This window comes from Protopterus annectens, chromosome 15.part0, assembly GCF_019279795.1.
Source record: "Protopterus annectens isolate FY-2018-M chromosome 15.part0, PAN1.0, whole genome shotgun sequence".
In the NCBI taxonomy this organism is placed as follows: domain Eukaryota; kingdom Metazoa; phylum Chordata; order Ceratodontiformes; family Protopteridae; genus Protopterus; species Protopterus annectens.
Window position 1 is genome coordinate 114,422,473 of NC_056749.1, and position 17,600 is coordinate 114,440,072.

The window sequence follows — 17,600 nt, forward strand, 5'->3', positions numbered from 1 at the left end:
TTGGCCAACAAAAAATTGGTCCTTTCCAGCTTCTGATAGACCACAGAGGGGTAAATACAGATGCCCAAGGGGCAGAGGTCAAGCACAAATCCCTTACAAACCTCGCCAATGGGGCACTGCAACACAGAAGGGAGGAGAAGACAGGTCCCAAACTACTAGAAGACAAACACAATGACTTAAACCTCAAACTGCCAAGCAAAGCTCTCTTGGCAGCTCCCTTGGGAGGAAAATTAGCACTTTTTGCAGACAACTGGCGCATCATCACAAAGGACAAATGGATCCTAGACATTATCTCACAAGGATACAGATTCCATTTCCACACCTTGCCAAGGATAAAAGGAATGCCAAACCTGCCACAAAATCAATGGGCAGAGGCACAAAAACAAATGACAGCTCTCATGGACATGAGAGCCATTCAACTGGTACCTACACAGGAGCAAGGCCAAGGATTTTACTCAAGGCTCTTTCTAGTCCCCAGAAAGGACAAGGCTTGGAGACCCATTCAGGACCTTTCAATTCTAAACACCTTCTTACAAGTACCCAAATTCAAGATGCTAACACTGCAGCAGCTTCTTCCCATGTTGGGCAAGAAAGCTTGGCTAGTAACGTTGGACCTCAAGGAGGCATACCTGCATGTCCCTATCAGACAAAATTGCAGAAGATACCTCCGTTTCATTGCAGGTTCAACCCATTACCAATTCTCTGCACTGCCCTTTGGCTTATCTACTGCACCCAGGGTCTTCACAAAATGCCTGGCACCAGTAATTGCATACTGCAGACAAAGAAGAATTCAAATATACCCATACCTGGACGACTGCCTCATCCAAGCAGAAAGCAAGGACATGCTTTTAAAGCATCTGGCATTTGTCAAACACCTTCTAAGTTGCCTAGGGTACACTGTAAACGAAAAGAAATCAAAACTAGTGCCCTCACAAAATATGACATTCCTGGGTGCCAGCTTGAATACAACGGCCCAGATGGCTTATCTGACACCAGACAAACAACTACAATTAACTCAATACTTCAAAATAATGGCAACAAACACCCACCTCCCTGCAAGAAAAATTCTGCAGGCCTTGGGCTTCATGGCATTTTGCATACTACTAATACCATTTGCAAAACTGCATATGAGGAAATTACAATGGTAGCTGAAAAGCGTATGGACTCAACACAGCCACATCTTGGAAACAATGATACCTCTCTCCCTCCCTTCAACAGGAGTTTCTATGGTGGTCACAGGCATGTCACCTCAACAAGGGTCAGCCTTTCACCTTACCCCCAGCCAGGCAAACTATGACAACAGATGCATCGGACTATGCCTGGGGGGCACACATGGTAGGACAGTGCGTTCAAGGCATATGGACTGCAGATCAAAGAAATCTGCACATCAATCAAAAAGAAATGCTAACTGTACAGAATGCTCTGACAGCCTTCAAGGACCTCTTACATCCAGGACAGCTTATAATAAGGACAGACAACACCATAGTAATGTGGTACATAAACAAGAAAGGGGGTACACACTCCTACCCTCTATGCAGGCAAGCAATGACCTTGTGGAACACAGCACTGGCTTACCAAGTTCATATATATATATATATATATATATATATATATATATATATATATATATATATACAATTACAAGCTCAATTCCTGCCAGGAAAAAATAACACATTGGCAGACCTAAGCAGGAACATCATGGATCCCCACGATTGGAAACTGGATCCACAAGTATTTGCAATGATAACTCAAAAATGGGGGTGCCCAGACATAGACCTGTTTGCCAACCCCCAAAACTGTCAGCTATCAAAATTGTGCACCAGGACGTTTTACCATCAAGCTTGGAAAGTGGACGCACTCTCATTCGGTTGGAAAATGCTGACTGTATATGCCTTTCCTCCATTGCCCCTTCTCACAAAGGTGCTGCTGAAAGTCAGGATGGAGAGACCCCAAATGATACTCATTGCCCCAGACTGGCCACGCCAGCACTGGTATCCACTACTGAGGAACATGGCCTACGGCCCACCATGGATTTTACCACAAATTCCTCATCTGCTCACACAGCAAGACAGTCAGATTCTACACAGCCAGCTCAAAACCTTAAATTTGGCTGCATGGCAAATCACCTAAGCAACCAGCCAGCTCCTCATTCACAAGCTGTTATGGATGTCATTTTGGAGGCCAGGAAGCCCAGCACCAGGAAAGCCTACTCAGACAAATGGAAAAGATTTTGTGCCTGGAACCAAGCTAAAGGCCAAAATACCCTTGAGCCGGACATACCTCAGATTCTACAATATTTAACTGAGATGTTACACAAAGGACTTTCTTTTTCATCTATTAAAATCCACGCCTCAGCTATTTCTGCTCACTACAACATGGATCCTCCCTTATTTTCACATCCACTTCTAAGGCAGTACCTCAGAGGGGCCAAAAACATTAGGCCTCCCAGGACAGCATCGACACCAACTTGGGACCTCAACTTTGTTCTGGAAAAACTTACGCTGCCACCTTTTGAGCCAGCTTTCTCAGGTGATTTAAAGTTTATATCATGGAAGACTGCCCTGCTGCTAGCAATTACTTCAGCCAGAAGAGTCTCAGAGCTACAGGCACTAATGGCAGTAGAGCCTTTCCTCATTTTTCATCAAGACAGAGTTTCTCTACGAACTAACCCCTCCTTTATGCCAAAGGTGGTATCCAGTGTGGCTCTAAATCAAACCATCCATTTACCCACCTTCTTCCCAAATCCACAGAACAAAGGAGAAAGACTCCTGCACTCCTTGGACATTCACAGGCAACTACATTACTACTTGTATAAAACTAAGGTTTTCATAAAATCTGACCAGCTTTTTGTATCCTATGTTACAGCTTCACAAGGAAAGGCCATCTCAAAACAGACCATTTCCAAATGGATAGGACATTGCATACATTTTTGCTATACCCATCATGGAAAACCAGTTCCTGCTAGCATAAGGCCCCACTCCACCAGGGCAGCAGCTACATCTACAGCCTTCCTCAGGCGGGTGCCAACTAAGGATATTCTGGAAGCTGCAACTTGGAGTTCAGTACACACCTTCACCAAACACTATCACTTACCACTTTACTCTGTCTAGAGCTGGCTTTGCCACTGCAGTTTTGCAGGGCCTTCTAGCCTCCTCTAACCCTGTTTGACTCCACCTCCCATCCTTAGCTTTGGGATTCAACCCAAGTGTGATGACTGCAGCAGGGCAACACGATGAACATAGTACAGTTTTGTACCTACCATAAATGTAGATGTTCGAGTGTATACCCTGCTGCAGTCCAGGTTACCCTCCCTCCATCCCCTCTGACCTAACTGAAACCTTTCAATACCTTAAAATCTGATACAACATTTGTGGTGTATTTGCTTATAGCTGGAGGGATGTTTTGTTTGTGCTAAACTTTTATTATTGGTACTATCTACTGACCACCTTTTGGGGGGGCACCTGACATCTGGGGCAAGGAAAACTGAAGAAAATGGCGTTGGATGCCTCTTATATACTCCTGGCGCATTGACGTCAGGGAAGAAGCGACAGCAACCGACGCCGGGCCAAGACTTTGGAATTCAGGCCGACTGTGGGGACCGCCTGACGATAGGATAACCCTAGTGTGATGACTGCAGCAGGGTATACACTTGAACATCTACATTTATGGTAGGTACAAAACTGTACTTTTTGGGAGTGTAGAAAGTTGGCATATTTTAAAAATTCCGTATGGAGTACTCTGTGAGAAATATTGGGTGAGCAAATGGGTGTAACTAAGGAAATGATTCTTTTGAGCTGGGACACGGGCTCTGAATTGCCTAAACATTTATTATTTATTTATTTGGCATTTGTTAACTGGGTTAGTCGAACTGGGCCAGGAGCCCATTTTCAGTGGAGACCAGAGGAGAAAAACTCCAATACAAATAATTCTAAAGCATGCATTTCAGTTTAACAACAAAGTAAGAAAGCAGAACAGAAATTAAATTAACAAAAGGCAGATTAAAACCCTTGTGTAATCAAGAGCAAAAAGGTCCAAACAAACAATAGTTGTATTGAAATATAGAAACATAATTTATATACAGATGTAGATACAAATAAATGTATTTATTTGAACTGTAGTTAAAATGAGCTAAAGATGACACCTGCAGTTTGATTCTGTCATCTGTTAGAGGGGAGTAGAGTTGTGAAATATGAGCAGTAATATAAAGGAAGGAAGAGAAAGCATGTATGTAGGGTCCTGGTAGGGGCAGGTCCATGAGTTGTTTAGGAAGTTTTTTTTAGCTTTTTTTTAAAACTATTACTGTGTTTGATGTTTCTTCTATCAGATGGGAGTTTGTTCCAGGCTTGGGACACTGTGTAGTTGTATAAGAGTATGCCATTGTTTTTATTGGGTTTGTAAATACCAAGGAGATGTTGGTCTGAGCTGCGGAGTGAGCATTTAGGGGTATAGAAGGATATTAGAGAGGAGAGGGAAAGGCAGGCAGTAGGTTTATTAAATATCGAGAGTGTGATGTGTAATTGTGACAGAAGCAGTTGTTGGGGGAATTCAACCCACTGAAGTTTCTTTAGAGCAAGGCAGTGATGAGAGTTCTAGGACTGGTTGGAGACAAATCTAGGTATTTTAGTATACGTTTGTTCTAGATTGGTGTTTAAAGTGGTTTGTAAGTTTGTATGTACTGGAGCGGCATAGAGATGGTAGGGAAGGAGGAATGCCTAAGCAAGTGAACATTTGGAGTTAGATGAAAGGAATTTATTGTTCCCATAAAGTAGTGCCAATTTTTGGTGTGTCTTTTAATACACTGTTGAATATGAAGGTCAAATTTTTGTTGATCATCAATTATGGTACCAAGGAGCTTAATGTGGGAGACTACTTCAGTGATGGCATTGAGTGATGAGATGGTGAAGGTGGTTTTGTGATTCAAGAGTGATTTTGGAAGGAAAAGGAGTTTGTTTGTTTTTTTGAAGGGGGGGGGTTAAGATGAGCTTGTTTTCTGTAAGTCATCATTCAACAGCAAGGAATGACTGTTGGGTGAGAGAGTGAAGGCGAGTGATGTCGGAGGAGGTGAGAGTAGAATAGTCAGCATATTGTATAAAAGAGGATCTGTAGCAGGATGATTGGAGATTTTTAGTAAAGATGTTGAAAAGAAGATGCCCTAGAATAGAGCCTTGTGGGACACCTGTTTGGATAGGTAGGAAGGGGGAACAAGAAGTATTCCACCTGACAGACTGAAGCCTGTTGGTAAGGTAGCTGGAGAACCAGTGAATAGTGGAGGTGGAGAGGTTGAGATCAGATAGTTTTGTAAGTAGCTTAGAGTGAGAAACTATATTGAAACCTTTTGAGAGGTCAATGAATAGATAGGATACCAGTTGGTTGTTGTCTCTAGCCTCCATGACAGTATGAGTGAAAGATAGAAGGACGCTGGCAATACTGTGGCTTGGCCGAAGCCCATGTTGGGTAGAGGTCAGGAGGCTTACTTGGATTAGAAATTTGAGAAGCTGTGTATGTATGCATTTTTAGGGATATTTGAGAGTGGTGAAAGAATGGCTATGGGTCTGAAATTGGAAGTGTCAGTGGAGTTTCCTCCCTTATGTAGAAGAATTGTTTAGAATGATTTCCAGATGTTGGGGATAGTAGATTCTTGGATTGAACTGTTAACTAGTATTGAGATAGTTTAGGCTGTAGAGTCAGTGGAGAGTTGAGAAAGAGAGGAGAGAGGTAGATTATCAGTAGAGAGTGAACATGATTTTAATTTAAGCCAAAGAAATTTGATCTAGGCTGTGGGGACTGGTTCAAGAGAAAAGGGGGTTAGATTGGTAAAAGTAGCAGAACCAGTAGGGGGATTGTCATTATGCTCAGTATGCATTAGTTTGTGGATATAATTAGTGAAGTAAGAGTTGAGAAGGGTAGCAGTTTCCTGCACATAGGTTTGGATAGGGGTTAGGGGTTGAAGGATTTTGTTGATTGTGGTCCAGAATTTTTTTTGGATTAGAATGTTGTTAGGTTTGGGTCTTATTGTAGAATTTTTTGGGTCTATATTAGATCAACAAATGATTAAATGTTCGAATCTGTAAAGGTCGACCTTTACAGATCGAAGAATTAATCGTTTGAAAGTCTTTAAAAAAAAAAACAAAGGATGTAAGCAGTGGGGCAAGCCCTCCTGCACCCCCCACACCCCTCCTACTTAAATATACCAACTCCAAGATCACGCTACAGTGTAGGGAAGGGGAAATTTCCCATTTCCGTACTGTAGTGCACTGATGTGCGATCTCAGAGTTGGTATATTTAAGTAGTGGGGGGTAAGGGTGCAGGGGGGCTTGCCCCCTTGCTAAAGCGCTTTTCTTTTTTTTTTTTTTTTTTTTGTGTAATGTTTTTTTTTTACATCTTCAAACATTTAAATGTTCGATCTCTAAAGGTCGACCTTTAGAGATTTGAACATTTAATCGTTAGTTGATGTAATATAGGCCGTATTGTTTCTGGTCTTTATTGAATTGCCTTTTGGTAAGGTTTTGGAGTTCTTTGTATTCTTGGGGATGTGAAGGGAATTTGGTTTTTAGCCAGGTTTTCCAAACACTGTCTCATTTATGCATAAGGTAGCAAGTGTCTTTTGTAAGCCATGTGGCATAGTTAGCCTTTATCCTAATTTTCTTAAGGGGTGCTTGGGAGTTAAGGATTTCGAGGAAATGTGGTTGAATTCAAGTACTGCTTTGTTGAGGGGAAGGTGATGGAGGCAGGACCAGTTAATGGATGCAAGTCTGGTGTTAAAAGTTTCAACATTAAAGCTTGAAGGATTGCGGCAGTCTCTCTACAGTTGAGACCTAGACAGTTGGAATGAGTGTCTTTGGATATGGGTGGAGAGGTGGTCACTTATGGAGTCAGGTAGAGTACAAGGGTTATGGTAGAAGATTGGATCTGTAGTAAGGATCCAGTGTAGGATAGAGCTGTTATTAGTATTTTTATTCATGTGAGTAGGTGACAGAATTAGTTGAGCAAAACCATGAAGATTTACACTGAGTTTAGGGGAGTCATTTGATAAACTTGTTCCAGGCAATATTTACAGCACCAAGGCTGACAGTTTCATAATGTATGTTGTGTGAAGTCCATAACAGTATATGTTCGAGGATGTGGATGTTATTACCAGGTGGGATGTAAATGGATGCTATAGCAAATTTCTTATGGTTATTTGTATGACAGTTGAGAATTAATAGTTCAGCTGGGTGGAAGTTAGGGAGAGAAGTAAGTAGAGGGTGAGGTTAAGTTGTTCAGAAAAGAGAATGGCAACTCCACTTCCTTTTTTTCGCATTCTATCTTGCCAGAAAATGTTATATCCAGGAGGTTAGACTTAATTGTTAGAAATGTGGGGTTTTAGCCAAGTTTCAGATAATGTTAAGATATGTGGAAAGTAGCGGGCTATCCATGAATGGAGTTTGGTGGTTTTATTGAGTAGACTTTGTATGTTTATCAAGTAGGAGGTTAAGTTTTTAGGAGTGGAGTAGGTAGGTGGGGAAGAATGGTGTGAGGTGGGAGAAGGGCTGGGTTGGGTTTGAGAGAAGGTGGGGAGAGTGGAGAGGTAGAGGGGCCAGGATTGGGGTAAATGTCACCAGCTAGCAGAATAATTATTGCTAATGGAGTGAGGTAAGGATGAAAGTAGTAATAAGAGATTACGTTTTGCTTAAGTTTAGGGGAAAGAGGAATGTGAGATAAAATTTTGATTTTTTTAGGAGCTGTATGTAGGAGAAATTATAAAGAGATGGTGAGATTGAGAAATATTGGGTAGAGTCATTATTAGTAATTGGATGGATTAGAGTAGGAGATGGTTTTAGCTAAGTGAGTTTAGTGTGATATGAAGTTAAGAATGTAAGAAAGATAAATAGAGGGGTTGTAAGGTAATGTGGAGCATGGTTTAGAAAGGTATGAGTGAGGGAGAGAAGGAGCTTTAGGGAGATGGTGCATGGGTTTGTAACTTTGGGAATAGCTAAGAATATTATACAGGTAGAAAAGGAATAAAGTTGATAGGAGGTAGGAGTGGGAAAGAAGGTGGCCAAAGGTGGGTTGGGTAAGAAAGTTTATGAATGAGCTGAGAGATTAGGAAAGATTGGCAAGATTGTGATGTGGGTGGGGATGTTTGGGTGGAAGGTGAGTGGTTAGATATTGGGTGGGGAAGTTAATTGGTAGATCAGTAGTTGGGGTGGGATCAAGTTAAGGTGGCTAGAGTACAAGCCTAGAGTATGTAGTAGTGGGTGAGAATAGGGGGTAGGGTATAGGTTCATAGGTTTATACTAGGCTATCTGCCCTAAGGCATTTATAAGCCTAGCCCAAATTTTTGTGGCTTACGCCACCCCTTATATGAAAAAATACTGTGCCCATTAGTTTGTTGTGCCTCTGTCCAGCAGTGACACAGAGATGATTCCCGGGATAAACCTACGATCTCCCATCCACAGGTCAAGATTTCTCTTGAACAGAGCCAGCGAGGTGCTCTGCCTCACATGGATCGGGATTTTATTCTCCAGCATAGGGAGTCTCTGAGTGATAACTCTATCCCACCAGCACGTTCTATTTATATCCATGCTAAGGTTTAAGTCACTTGCTCTAGTGGTTTTGGTGGATTTGGATTTTTTGAGGTGGAGCATGTCCATTAATTCCGGGTTGGACATGGCCTTGTATGTCAGGCACATGTCACCTCTGAGCAGACGGTATGCAACTGAATAGAGCTGGAGTTTCTTCAATCTGGCAGCATATGACAGATTTTGGAGTCCCTTTATCCTTTTGGTGAGGAACTTTTGGGGTCTCTCCAATTGCTGCAGATGTCGGGTGAGATACATCCCGAATGGGGCATTGTGTGCGAGTGGACTGAGCCCGAGCGTAACAAGGGCGAATGGAGTGGGTTGGAGCCACATGTGAAACGAAAGTGAAACAACATGTGAAAGTGAAACAGCAGAAAAACAATCAGTAAACCTGGTGCAAAGTTCAGGAGGTAAGGTCAGAGAAATCAGGCGAGTTTATAGAAGACTAATATTTAATTACAGCTGTATCAAGGATCTATAATAGGCAGATTAACAAGTTTAATAAAGGGAAGTATGTAGTGAAAGGAAGGGGAGATGTAGAAGCTTAGATAAAAAGCCTACTGGTTCTGGTGATGTACGACACCTTCATTAAAACATGCAGCACATTTACAGTTTAAATTGTAATCAGTGTACAAGTTATCTGTTAGCCGTTGCAAAGACCACATGGTTAGGACACTTTGTGCGCACCTTATGTCTCAGTTTAAAGTTCTAGATGGATTTTGTAGGTTTTAGCAGGAAATAGAGCAGGATAGGAGGTATGGCTAGGTACCTAAGATAAAAGAAAAACTGAGGAGAAAAAGGGAGAAGTTATCTTGTTAGTCTATTGAGAAATGTAGGTAAAACCCAAGAAAGTCAGAGGTTGGAAGCAAGTAATAAAATAAAAAAATAACTTTAATATAACGTGCAGGAGAATAATAATTCCACTGCAAACAATTTTAAATTAGACAGTAACAAAATTCTAGCCGTATTAGATGGTTAAAAGCGTGGATCTCTTCCCTACTGTGCAGTTTAGAGTCATTGCTTCCAGAGTTAACCTCGACATAAACAAATCAATAGCCTCATAAAAACACTAAGATTCAGCATCATTCCTTCAGTTTGAAATATTGTAGAGAGGGAACTGAATCGCTGTAGTCGTAAGACACAAAGAACGGTTGACTACAATGAAAGTAAGCTTTCTGAATAAAGTAAAACGGTGTCTAACAACTTCGAAAAGGTTGTAGCAGGGCTCCAGTCCCTAGAATGTGTTTACAAAATCAAACCCTCAGTAGCGTAACAGTCGTCGCATCAAAGAATAATATTGTGAAGCAAACCTTTAGTTTCTAGTATAAAAATCAAGAAAAAAAAAAATAAAATGCTGTAGTTAGACACATAGTAAGACTGTTAATTTGTGTCTGCTGGCTGACAAAAACGCAGTTAGTAGAAAATGGAAATCAAATTCTAAGCTAACTGCACTTGAAGTATTGAATAAAATAATTGGAAGTGGGATCTTTAGGAAAGGGAAGATGCAAATTGCATAGAAATAAATGGAAGCTGTACATGCAGAATAGTGTTATATGTTAAAGCAAGGCAGGAACTGAGCAATTTATGTAATGTTGAACTGTTGATAGTTATATAAAAGAACGTGCTGTGTAATGTATGTTAATATGGTTCGTTTTCTTTTATGTTTGCGTTTGCCTGTGTCTTAAGTGATGATTGTATAAAGGTGTTAAAAAAGAATACATATAGCTAGGGGGAAGTGGAGTCAGGCTTTTGTCAAGTGTCATATTATCTGGATTATACTGTTCAGGCTTTAAGACTGTTTTATGTGACTTGCTATTCAAACTTGCCATACTTGTATGCCCAAGACCAGATGACCTTTCTTCAGTCAAGTTTAGTGAGAGGGCTCACATCTGGTTCCCCCAGTATGGATGGCAATACTGCAATAGGAGAAGCTTGGCACTTTGGCCTAAGAGAAGGGTGCCCACTGATGGGGACTAGTAGGTTGTCAGGGGTCTGCAGTGGGCCTAGATAGGGAAAAATTCAGTGTGGGGGTACCTGTCAAATCTTCGAACGCTCAAAATTTTGAACGTTACATGGTCGAGACCAAACGTTTGAAATTTTGAGTGCTCGAAGATAGACTTTCAATGGCACCATACAGTGCAGATAGGGAGGAATTCCCTTTTCTGCACTGAAGTGCGGTCTCGGAGTTGGTATATTTAAGTAGGGGGGTGTGGGGGGCTGAAGGGTGGCTTTCCCCCCTGCCTACACTGTTAGTGTTTTTTTCTGTGTTTTCTTTTTTTTTATTTTATGTTCGAACATCCAAATGTCGAACATTTGGTCTCGACCATGTAATGTTCGACATTTTGGATGTTCGAACATTTAACATAGACCCCAGTGTGGTTATCATGACACATTTGTAATTTATTTGGATTTTTTACCAAATTTTAATGTTGTGTTTTTAGTATGCAAGTATTGAAATTTAACAATGCTGTCCTAATCTGTTTTAGGTTTTGTCAGCTGCTGCAGCCGCTGGAGTCTCTGTAGCCTTTGGTGCTCCCATCGGAGGGGTACTTTTCAGTCTTGAAGAGGTATGTGTAAGTTTTGTGTTATTGATGTTGCAGATGATGGTGTTAGGAAAATATCAGAAAAGCATCTATTGCTGTAATGGCGCACCAGACGTGAGTTATTAGTGAAACTGGATGTGCATATTCGTTTTATTTTGTGTTGACATCACAGCATTGGTTAGTCAAGACAAACTAGTAGACCCCATTTCTGTTGCTTGCATGTACTTCAGCATAGTGTGACTTGGGCTCTTAGATTTTTTCATGTGACTGATCCAGCCTTCAAGGCTGTATCAAGTCATATTTAAAATAAATACAGATTAGTAGACTGTAGCAGGTCTTACACATGGCATTTTGAAAGCCAGCTACCATATTAGTTAATATTTTCTCTCTGTCCACTGAGCTGAGTGATCATTCAAAAAGTCATCTTCCCTTCAGGGTAGCTTTATTTAAAAAAAATGACTTTACATGTGCAACTGACATGTTTTCCTGTAAAAAGAAAACAAAAAAATATATGTGAAGTTTCAGGCTTTGCCTTCTGTTGGTGTACATTCATATCAGGGTTCTACCTCAGCCAACAGATGATAAATCAATCAATAAACTTGCTTGTCGGCATCCTGCAAGGTTTTCAGGTCCTAGCTTTGATCTAAGAATAGGTTTACGGCTGTTGTTACGAAACCAAGTAGTGTTGTCATGTTTCATATCCTTTGGCAAGTTTGATAATATACTGCTGTTGTTTAAGAGGTTCCAAAAATATATCTTTGTTGAGACATTCACCAGTGTTTTCAGTAAGTTTTGTGACAGCCATACATTAATTTAATTCATTCATTTATTATGTATGTTTATTCATTGTGTTGAGTGTTTTATATTTTTTCTCTGCAATTATGAGTTTGTTTTTAAGAAAGGGTGTTGATATTGTGGACTTGGAAATTGGGGGAGGGACTGGCATGATGGTCATTTGTGCAATTATTTAATGATGCATGTTAGTTCTTTGTAGGTGGCCTTTACTCTAAGAATAATTTTGTTTAGAGATGCTTTGATGGCCCAGATCCACCTTTGGTCTAGCTGTAACTAAATATGGATAATATTCCCTGCTTAGGAAAGGGGCAGCATTTCTATTAAGAGCACCTTTCCTGTGATGGTAATATGCAGGTAAGCATGCAGGAATTCAAATGTTTGTAATGCTTTCTTCCTCCAGACAATTCTGGCTGGCAGGTTAGCACAGTGAGCTGCTGAGCTTTGTCCTGAGATTGACTGTCTCAGTCTTCCCTTTGAAACCATGTAATTCTGGGTCACCCCTGAAAAAAGATATGGGTGTCCAGTGGATTTATACATTTAATAAATAAATATACATTCTGAAAAACAAGATGTTCTAGGAAAATGTTTTCTGTTGTTGCTGTTCATTTTTGGAGTTTGCTTTTCAAGAGTATGTACTTCTCCATATCCGACAGCCATGTTAATGTTGTATATGCATTTCTGTAGAGAACGGCAGAGACAATTTAGTTGTAGTGATCACTGATGGTATAAAGGCAACACAGCAACCTCATTTGTTAGTTATTGTAGCAGCGTAGCTGCCAAGGATGGAGCCTCTTCCTTATTCATTGCACAGCAACCTCATTTGCTAGTTATTGTAGCAGAGTAGCTGCAAGTATGGAGCCTCTTCCTTATCATTGCACATCAACCTCATTTGTTAGTTATTGTAGCAGCGTAGCTGCAAGGATGGAGCCTCTTCCTTATCATTGCACATCAACCTCATTTGTTAGTTATTGTAGCAGCGTAGCTGCAAGGATGGAGCCTCTTCCTTATCATTGCACATCAACCTCATTTGTTAGTTATTGTAGCAGCGTAGCTGCCAAGGATGGAGCCTCTTCCTTATCATTGCACAGCAACCTCATTTGTTAGTTATTGTAGCAGCGTAGCTACCAAGGATGGAGCCTCTTCCTTATCATTGCACATCAACCTCATTTGTTAGTTATTGTAGCAGCGTAGCTGCAAGGATGGAGCCTCTTCCTTATCATTGCACAGCAACCTCATTTGTTAGTTATTGTAGCAGCGTAGCTGCAAGGATGGAGCCTCTTCCTTATCATTGCACATCAACCTCATTTGTTAGTTATTGTAGCAGCGTAGCTGCAAGGATGGAGCCTCTTCCTTATCATTGCACATTTTTGCCTGGAACAGTTTAACCATCTTAGATTTTGTATAGATTAGCTCCATAGATTTGCCTTATGGATGCTTTCCTTTGCTTGGAAAAATGGTAAGAACTGCATATGAAAGTAATGTTTGTTTCACATTTTCCTGGCAGGGCTGACATATGTAGGCTTTTCTCCCTTGGAATTATGTCAGCACTTTCTTCAAATTTTGTTTACTGCTTTTTTCTGTCAGAGGTGGAGGCAGGGAAAGATATATTGTCCCCAAAGGGGTCTGTTTGTGAATCCTAAAGGCAAATATGTTTATAATTTGGTTCTGTAGCATGGAGAGAGTAATCCCTGACAAAGACTCCGATGATGCAAGTTTGAGTAGCGTTTCAGGTAATGGAACAGCTGGGTAGGGAAGCCTGTGAGAGGCTGACACCAGTTAACCTACGTTTAGGAGGGGAAGTGGTTCTCTTCAACTTAATCACTGCTTACAGGGCAACAAAAATGTCCAGGACTAGGGAGTTTGGTTTGACACTACCTAGATGGGGACTGTAATCTTCATTAACCGTATGGGCACATACATGGTGAGGGCATTGCAGGCCGCCAGTGGTGGTTCACCATAGTGGTTGTGTCAACCCATGGGGCAAGACTAGGGTGTAGTAGAAAATATCTTGCTGTAAATATTACTTTTTTAAAGAGAATTTTTATTAATTTAAAATATTCATGATATATACACAGAAAGGAGAAAAAGAAAAATCTAGGAAAGCAAGAATTTCCACTGTGTGATACCTTAAACCTCTTGAATCAGAGGCAACATGGGATATATGTAAATTACCCTTTAAGGATATCAGGTGTTTCAGCTAAATGGAATTTCTGAATGTCCATGACTTTTTTCTTTTACTTTTACTTTTAAGTCTTTTTATGGACAATTTCAGGCCAATAAAGCCAAACCTCTCTAGCGGGCATGCATGTTTCTGCCTTCTTATGACATCATCAGCACAGCATAAGAGGAATGTTTGACTTTTGGAAACACAGGGTAGTCATATCCAACTGATATCCATAAACCTAAGGGTGTCTACAAAATATCCCAACTAACAAATTAAAACAACGAGTAAAAAGGTCACACAGGAAAAGCAATTGGTTAAAAACACAAAAAGAAAAATATAGCAAAGCTAGAATTTCCACTGTGTGATATCTTAAACCTCTTTAATCAGAGGTGTCTACAAACCCTTAGGTTTGTAGACACCCTTAGGTTTATGGATATCAATTGGGTATTACTACCCTGTGTTTTCAAAAGTCAAACATTCCTCCTATGCTGTGCTGATGATGTCATAAGAAGGCAGACATTCAGAAATGCCATTTAGATGAAACGTGCTGTCCTTAAAGGGTAATTTACATATATCCGATGTTGCCTCTGATTCAAGAGGTTTAAGGTATCACAATCATGTTATCTGAGAAATGTAAAGTGAATTTCAAAAAATTGGTGGTGCTTTCAAGATAATCAACCAATGATCATAACGCTTGCTCGCTACCATCCCAAACTAAAAATATGTCATCCACAAATCTACAACAAAATGTAGTATTAGCTCTCCAGATATTAGCAGAATTGTGGACAAATAGATCCTCCCACTGGGCAAGTACCAAGTTTGCATATGAATTTGCACGGGGGTGCCCATGACAAACCCCATCGCTGCCAGTAGTATTTTTTTCTTAAAAACCTGAAAAACTTAGTGGATGATATTATAGAGGAGGTAACAACAACAAGGGCAAATGGTCATTTTGTCTCATTATTAAACATGTCTGAGAGGAATTGTGTGAATAAAAGCATACAAGTCCTATTGTAACTTTGAAGGAGGGTGTGGATACTTCTTATACGAGTGCTACTTACAGTTTGGATAGTGGGACTGTTAAGCAGATTTTAAATAAAAACTGGTTGCTCCTATATGGGGACATGACTTTATCTAAAAGGTTAGGGGAAGTACCAGTAGTAGTTTAGAAAAAATCCTAATCAAAAAAGTTTTTTTGAGAAGAAAACTTCAACACCAAAGAATGCCCATAATGTGTCAAGATGTGGGAGATGCAATACGTCTAAATATATTGCTAGTGATGCTGAATTTGAATAAACAGTATGAGGTTTGTTTGCATAGCAAGTATAACTGTGAAAGTAAAGAGGTGGTTTATTGTGCATTATGTCAAAATTGTCAGGGTTTCTATATAAGTAAAATGGAACTCAAATTGTGTGACCGCATATATGAGCATACATATGAAATTAAAAAGGGAAGACATACAAATGCACTATATAAACATGTAAAGGTGTACCCTAATCATTGTTCTAAACTTATAGTTGTAGAGAAAGTAGAGGTTAATGAAAGAGGAGGTCCATGGCCAGTGTATGTAGAAATAGAAATAAGAGAACTGGTTTGGCAACTGTATCATAATGCATACAACTGGCCAGGACTCGATGAAAATATATTTATTGCTCCAATTTGAAAACTAAAAGCTTTATGGAGATAGTTTTACATTGATTGTGTGATTTTCTGATTTACTGTGTTTTGTAAATGTAGGTGTTTTAAGTTCTTTTTGTCTAATTAATAACTATAGTTCTTAGCTGGTGCTGCCTTGGGTCTTAAAATGTCTGAAAGAAAATCCTCTTGGGTCATGTGATTTTATTGGGTGTACTTAAGCGAGTGTTTTGATTTTTTTTAATCTGATGAAGTTTGACATGTAGTAAAACAAAAGCACTCATCGTTCTATAATAAATTTTGTGCTTTTAATTGTAAGCGTCATGACTAGTGGTTACGAACGTTTGGCAGTTCTACATATAAGTACGCAATCCTGTCAGTGTTAAAGTTCCAACTAAATTTTAAAAACATATTGGTAGTACCTAGATATGTTTACATGGAAAGCTCCACAGCGTAGCTATTAAGGAAAGATTAAAAAGAGAGAAATATACATTGCATGAATAGCCATATTTACATGGAAACTGGCAACATAATTAGACAGTATATGTTAGGAAATCATATTGATGCAATGTATTGTGCAATACAGAAATGCTCACTACTTAGTAGTCCTAGCAGTAGAAAACAATTGGAGATAAAGATCAGTTTGGATGGCAGTGGGAAAGGAAAAAAGTTAGGTTAGTGATTACGCACAGTGTACTTAAAAGAATCTTAACATAAGCCATGGTGGTGCAGCAGTAGCGTTTCACCTCACAGCAAGAGGTTCTCCTCGATACTTGGCTGGAGTGCCTTCTGTGTGGAGTCTACATATCCTCCCCGTGGTTGAGTGGCATTCGAAAGATGTGTGAATGGGCGTGCCTTTGTTGAAGGTTGGGCGTCAGGCTGGCACCTCGGCATCGTAAAAATTTACTGCCAATCATTAGCGGACCGGAGTTCCGCTGTGGCAACCCCTAACTGGGAAAAACCGAAAGAAGAAGAACAACATTGGTAGTACCTATATAGTCAAGGAGCATGTTTAACTTCTGTTGTGCATCTGTCCACAAAATAAAAATGTCCAAAATTGTGTATAAAAATGCCACGGTGTACAAAAATGGCTGTTAAAACAAAAGTTTGTTTCCAGTACAGCATGACTAAGTGTGCATAACTGGAGCCTCAAGCTGCCTCCATTGCAACGGTTGTCACTTGCTTATAAAATTTGTCATTAAAACAAATATAATCGTTTTTCAGTACAACCTCCATTAACCTAATCACTACATTGATTTTTGACTGTTCCATGCTTCCTAGACCATATAATAATTCTTCAAACCATACCCATTCCACATTATGTGGAATAAAAGAAAGCTGTTAACATCTATAGTAACAAAAACTCACTCAGGTTGGAAATCACCTATGAACCTAATGATAAAACCTTTTGATAACATCTGCATGAGCTGTATTAATGCATTTGTCCGAAAAAATTGTAAGTAATAAAATCTCTGTCCGTATTCAAAATCAACTGCTGTTTTGAGTCATCACTTCCTCCAGAAGTTATTTCTTCCCCTTCTGAGATTTCCAACATTTGTTTCGGCCTGGCTCCCCATTGATTGTAATACTCATGGCTGGAATGTCTCTCGTTCTTGGTAGAGTGCAACCTTTTGTTCTGAACCCACTCTAATTGTCTCAGTCCTAAAGGAACTTCCACATCATATTTCTCGTTTGATTGAACCACAGATTCTTGTTCTTGAATCCTGATAAGCTGGTTGTCATAGGTGTGAGCAGTATTGCGAGAGCTGATAGGTGGCTTTGGATAGGCATTGCCTTTAGTATAGCTCTTGTTGTTCTTGAATTTCCTAGACTTTCTCTCTAACATTCAGTTACACTCATTATCCACCAAAACAAAGATGTTTTTGTATTTGTTTTCATAAG

General features: G+C 40.0%; 1 protein-coding gene across 4 annotated transcripts in view; it reads left to right on the forward strand.

The window, feature by feature from the left end:
* CLCN5 (chloride voltage-gated channel 5) overlaps positions 1 to 17,600 on the forward strand; it is a 1,034,303-nt gene that overhangs the window by 657,845 nt on the left and 358,858 nt on the right. For all 4 annotated transcript variants that reach the window (XM_044057498.1, XM_044057499.1, XM_044057500.1 and 1 more), the window contains one exon: positions 11,048 to 11,128. In XM_044057498.1, the coding sequence (XP_043913433.1) occupies positions 11,048 to 11,128 (81 nt within the window). The remainder of the gene's footprint in view (positions 1 to 11,047; positions 11,129 to 17,600) is intronic.